Genomic DNA, 6,248 nt, shown 5'->3' on the forward strand with positions numbered 1-6,248 from the left:
TATATACATATAGATATATGTATATGTTTTTCAGCCGACGAGTTCTAGCTTCAGAGTGATTCAGCAGCTGAGATTGAGTCCAAAGTCCGATGTGAGATTCATCCGTGCTGCAGTGAATCCGTCTCTCTTTAAAGATATTTCCCTCTTCTTCCTCACATCGTGTCTTTATGAAACCTTCAAAACCAAAACGGAAGATTTGGGAACTATCTTACTTTTGACAGAGTGAAAGAATTACATATAAATAATAGTCTTTACCACCAGTGTAAACTTTGTTGGTGAATGTTTAACACATAATATAAGTTTTATAATATATGTTACATTGTTTCATTTCTAATATAGGCCCTTGTGTCAGATAATCTAAGTCAATGTTAGAGAATAATTATTATTTTTAGATGTACAGAATCTCAGTTAGCCTTCATAGCGGGGCTGAACTCTGGTAATACACCAAGCACTGTAGCTAATATTAACTGGTATCTCGCCGGTGGACATAAATACAGTAAAGTAATATTCTAATCACAATATATACACAATAATATGTCCATCTTACTTGTGAAATGTTGTCTGTGGAGCCCTCACATCAATAATCCATCGACCAGAACAACAATATCCCTCAGTGCTGAGGCATCTTCTGCTGTTTTGATTGAGCAAAGTAGGAGGGTATACCGCTCCAAGATGGCCGCCGTATTTCCTGCGCCGGAGCAGCCAATGCGGGGTCTACTCTTATTATGTCTATGGCTGTTATTGCTCCTCCTACACTTTGGAATGAACCATTTTTCTAATGATGTTTAGGGGGGGGATCTAAAAATGTATTCTTATTTTGTTCTGAGATAAATGGCAGATTTATTTCGTTTTTTGTTTATTTTGCCTTTTCATATTGATATTATTTAAATGCAAACGTTTCTTCAATTTTTTTTTTTTTTTTTTGCACGGGGACAATTCTAGACTTTTTCAAGATTGGGGGGGTCCAGACTCCCCCGAACCCCCTCCTGGGGATTTACGCCTATGCATGATTATGCTTTATATAAGCCATTACAGGAGGCAGGGGGAAATCTTGTGCACAGGACATTTACTTACGATTTATTTTATGGTTTTTTTGTGGCTGTTCATGTTCAGGTTTTCTAAAGGTTTAATGTGGTCCAACAATCCAATATTTAAGTTCATTTAAGTTTTGTTTTGTTTTAGTTTGGTTTAATTGCATAAATATTGTGTGGCTACATTAATCTGCCCCAAGCCAACATCTTCTGCCCAGACAATTTGTGAAGCATGCAGCAGATAATATATATATATATATAAAATAAGAGCCTCAAGACATAATGGTGTGCTGCCATAAAGTGAAGGTGGTGTGCTGGAATTTTTTGGTAATCCTGCTGCTCAAGATAGGCATTGATGGAGGACATTTTTTATTATTATTTTTAATCATATTCTTTAAATGATCCAAATATTTGATAAGCAATGACATGTCATTGTATCTATGCCTCCTGCTCTCCTCAGTGACCACAGACATCACTGCATGACTGCTTACACCTACTTTTCAAAAGTGTTAAATATAAATGCAAAAAGAGATCTAGCAGTCTGGTTCAGGTTTAGGAAATCACATTGCAGGTGGTAAGTCTTTCATTTGCATATCCTCTTCCCAGTATTTTGCACTTCCAATGATCAGCATATGCTTTGCATATCCATGAAAACAGACACCCTAAATTAGAGTCCCTTCGATTCTCCTCATTTTGCTATGCAGCCCTGATTGTGCGTTGTTTGTAGATGAAGTTTGCACATGATACCAAATTTTTACCTGTTTTTATGTATGTAAACCTTTACTATATTAGGCACTCTGTGACTAACTTCACCCCGTTAGATGTCAGCACCACTAACGCAGTGTCTGTTGGTAGGTCCGTGATGAGGAGTTGGAGGAGCTGGATCAGTTGCTGCAAAACCATTGCATCCTTTCTGCAGCGGGCGGTGTGGAGAACAGTTATGGCAAAGTTAACATTTTGCTGCAGACTTACATTGGAAGGGGAGAAGTTGATAGCTTCTCACTCGTCTCAGACCTGTCATATGTGGCACAGGTAGGGATAAAATCATGACACTCTCTGGTTTTCAGTCAACTTGTTCAGGTGTGAAATGTTCCAAACAAGTTTTTTTATGTGTGTTGCCTATGTGTTGCAGGCATATTTGCAATAAAAAGCCCCATAAAGTTTATCCATTTGAACATTACTTTTCTTTGTAATTCAGTTGAATGTAGGTTGAAAAGGATTTGTAAATCATCATATTTAATTTAATTTATGTTTTGCACAATGTCCAATTTCATTGGAATTGAGGTTGTACCTCCTTTCATCATTATATTCATATTCTCTCTTCTGTGAAACTTGGTAGATGTGGACTCATGAAGCTTCTCCTGAATCTAATAAATATAAATAAGTTTTGATCATCACATACTTACAGAGCTGTGCTTTGTGCCATTTCTACAGCAAGAACAACACTCTTCTTCAACAGAACATCCTGTATGAGTGGAGAGTTGAGAGGTTAAGGCAAAGTCATAGAACAGCAGGAATGTATTTCTTTTGGGCATTTAAATAGATTATAATCAAACAGACTGTAATGTGATTTTAGCAGGATTGATTTAAATGTAAAAGGGTAAACATGGGTGCGGCGGTGGCACAGGGGTGCAAGACTCCTGGCTCCTCTATGCTACTGTCACAGGTTTGAATCCTGATCTGATGACCATCCCTCTCTCACAACATACATTCCTGTCAACTCACTTTCAAATAAAGGCCACTAGAACTAAATAAATCCTTAAAAAATAATAAAAAATGTTATATGCATGTATAGCACTTTATCGACTCAGAGGACTTCAAAGTGCTTTCCATTAATCTACCCATTAATACACACATTCACACACTGATATGGTATGCCAAGCAATCCACACCACCAGCAGGCAAAGACACGATGACTGACAAATGTATAACAGACTAATAATATATTCCAATTTTACTGAACTTTTTTTTTTACGTGAACTGTAACAAAATTAAATCATATAGTGTATTCTGAATAGAACAGCTATTTGTTCTTTGTAAATAACCCATAGGTGTTTTGATGGTGAACAAAATTACCACAGCTAAACATACTTTCAGCAGCTAAGTTTCAGCTGCTAAAACTTAGCTGAAATGTTTTCTTCCTAATGGATAAGAAACATTTTCATAGAGAAAACATCCAGAATGATCCCAGTAAATCACAGGGACTCAGGATGTGTCTTATGCTGGATTTCACAAAGTCGAAAGTACAGTTCAGTAATATTAGATCTGGGTTTAAAGCTGTAATCTGCAGCATTACTGCTCTGGTTGCCTTGGACACCAGCACATGGCTGAAGATCAGCGTAGTGTAACAAGGATTATCAGGCTGGTTTTTAGGACGTGTTAGATCTGCCCTGACTTCAGGCATCAGCTTTCACTGGTCCTCCTTCACAAGCACATTCACCAGACAATCTGATCACATTGACACCTGACTAGATCAATCATAGCTGACCACAGCTGAGCACTTTATCAGTAAGCTCTACCATCTGACCTCCTCTCTCCAACTTACTCAAGCAATCCATCAGAGTACAGCTTTAGCCACCTGCATATCTGAAGCAAGCCAGACCTCCTCCTGATTGCACATGATTACTCATGTGAGTGCAGGATGCTGAACCCTGCAACAGTTGCATTCTGCCTCTGTCCCACATCAAACATGTAATTCAACTGTCAGCTTTACTGTTAAATCTGTTGCTTCCTTAAAAAAATAAAAAAAGAGGAAAAGTGTCCTGTAGTGCATGTAGTTCTGTTGGTTTAGTTTGTTTTACTCCTGATATCATTCCCTTTGTCAGAACGCTGCTCGGATTGTCAGAGCTTTGTTCGAGATCGCTCTGAGGAAGCGCTGGCCTGCCATGACCTACCGACTGCTCAACCTCTGCAAGGTGATCGACAGGCGACTGTGGGGCTTTGCCCACCCTCTTCGCCAGTTCCCCAACCTGAGCCATGTCATACTCAATCGCTTGGAGGAGAAGAGGCTTACAGTGGACAAACTGAAGGAAATGAAGAAGGATGAAATTGGTAAAGACACAACGCCATTTTCACAAAATACATCCATCAGACATGGAACTGTTTCTGTAAATGTTTTACTGATAATTGCACTGAAATATTCTTCTGGTAATTTCTAAATGAGCTGTTGAACACTGAGGCATGGGTATGTTTAAAAACATGTTTATTGTAAACTGCATGTTCAGTATTGTAAATAAGTTGTGGTTTTCTCAGGTCACATGCTGCACCATGTCAACATTGGATTAACTGTCAAGCAGTGCGTCCACCAGATTCCTGCCTTCACAATGGAGGCGAGCGTCCAGCCAATAACACGCACAGTTTTACGTGTGCGACTCATCATCACTCCTGATTTCCGCTGGAATGACCAGGTGAATAAATTCAGAAATTCTTATGAAAGCTTTTAGAGATGACCTACATGCTTCATTTGATGTGGAAAAACTAGAGCTGCACATAAAGCATCCGCACAGTAACGTGGTGGTGGCAATGACTACCTAATGCTGTGGAAATGACTACTTAAGCAGTGAGAGGATAGCAGGTATAATGAAAAGATGGACGGAGTTAAATACTGGGAAGTCCTGAAGGAAAGGCTGTGAAAGGCTGCAGAAACCCTGCTGAGGCTTCTCCGATTCTAACCAAAGTTCTTTTGGGCTTATTTCATCAGATCACAATTTCTGTCCTGGGCAGCCTAACCCTTTGCAGGGAACCCTAGAGGGATCCTGAGGGTGTGATTGATTATTGTGGTGGGCCTTAATGTCTTAGTGCCAATTTTTGTTTTTAAAACAATGATTTCCTTGAAAAAGGCTCTGAATATTTTCTGCTGCTAAAACTATCCTCTAACTATTATTTATGCTATACTGTTATTCTGCCTGATACTAGTGTTGTAGTACTCCAGACCAATCTTGGTCTCAAGACCACTTTTTGATGGTCTCGTCTCGGATTTCACCGCATTTGGTCTCGGTCTTGTCTCGGGATTTGGGGACTCTGGATTTTATTTCAAGACTGGTCAAGTCCACAACTGCAAAAATATCACTAAGTTGCCAGCATACTGTCCAGTTTATTTGTTAACATCTTTGTTTTCACTGGATGAAAAACATACCAATTAAAATCAAAGCAATAACATGACCTAGAAATTGTGTTTCTGTTACCGCTGTCACACGTCACCTCCCCCTTTCACTCGCACGCGGCACTCCAAGACATGTGCAGTGGTTTTCTCTGAGCAGCAGATGTCTATGGTAGAATCCTGCTACATAAATCATGAGATATAGTGACACGTAAATTCAGCAGCAGGGCCTTCCCAAGGCATAAGCAAACTAAGCAGCCGCTTAGGGCCCCTGAACCACTAGGGGCTCCCTAGGTGAAGCAGGTTTTTTGTTTTTTTTAAAGTAACGATTTCTATGCCATAACAAAAACACACAATTTCATTATGAAGTGATTTGTTTTTACAATAATATATATTTGATAATGTATTTAGAAATCATTATTTTATGGACAAACAGAAAAAAAAAAAAATTGTTCTTGGGGCCCCCTGGTGGCTGTGGTAGGTCATGCATGCTTCACCGGTAATATGACCTGCCGTGCAGTGTGCATCCAAACGTCCAAAGCTCTGGTAGAACCAGTGGCGGCTCCAGAAATTTTTTTTCTGCAAGTGCGAAGGGGTTGGCACTAAGTATTTTACTGTGGGTGCTATGAAGGATCTTTAGTTCCCTGAAGTTGTCAACACGCATGCACCCCTCCCTTCTCCCCCCACACACGGGTCAGGTGGACTAAAAAGTCTGACATCAACAGTCACCTATCAAGTGGATAGTGAATAATGTGATCAATAAGATTACTTATTGATCTGGAAATGATTAGATGTTTAGTATTGTTAATTTAATCAGACTGATTTGTGGTAATTTGATGCTTAGACATGGAGCTTTGCACCATTAGCCAGATTACTTCCAGATAATATATTACATTGTTTATGTTAAAACAGCATTCATGACAAAGTGGATACCTAAGTATTGACCCTTTGCAACTATGTCACTTAATCATTCGAGGCGCCATGATGGACGTCGGAAATGAGGATCAGGAGTGTTGAACTGAGCGACCAAAGTTGTTTTCCCAAGTTGTTTTTGTCAGTTTATTCATGATTTCTTGTTCTAGTCAAGCTAATTTATCTTTGAACGTAACACACCTGGT

At 39.3% G+C, this 6,248-nt stretch overlaps 1 protein-coding gene across 1 annotated transcript in view; it reads left to right on the forward strand.

Annotated features, from left to right (window-relative positions):
- Window positions 1-6,248, forward strand: part of LOC106938276 (activating signal cointegrator 1 complex subunit 3-like) — a 68,593-nt gene that overhangs the window by 46,730 nt on the left and 15,615 nt on the right. Inside the window, exons 6-8 of the mRNA XM_015020203.1 lie at window positions 1,887-2,063; window positions 3,857-4,082; window positions 4,284-4,438. Of these exons, the coding sequence (XP_014875689.1) occupies window positions 1,887-2,063; window positions 3,857-4,082; window positions 4,284-4,438 (558 nt within the window). The remainder of the gene's footprint in view (window positions 1-1,886; window positions 2,064-3,856; window positions 4,083-4,283; window positions 4,439-6,248) is intronic.

Source organism: Poecilia latipinna, unplaced genomic scaffold, assembly GCF_001443285.1.
Source record: "Poecilia latipinna isolate Pla-1442-1.1 unplaced genomic scaffold, P_latipinna-1.0 Scaffold2548, whole genome shotgun sequence".
In the NCBI taxonomy this organism is placed as follows: domain Eukaryota; kingdom Metazoa; phylum Chordata; class Actinopteri; order Cyprinodontiformes; family Poeciliidae; genus Poecilia; species Poecilia latipinna.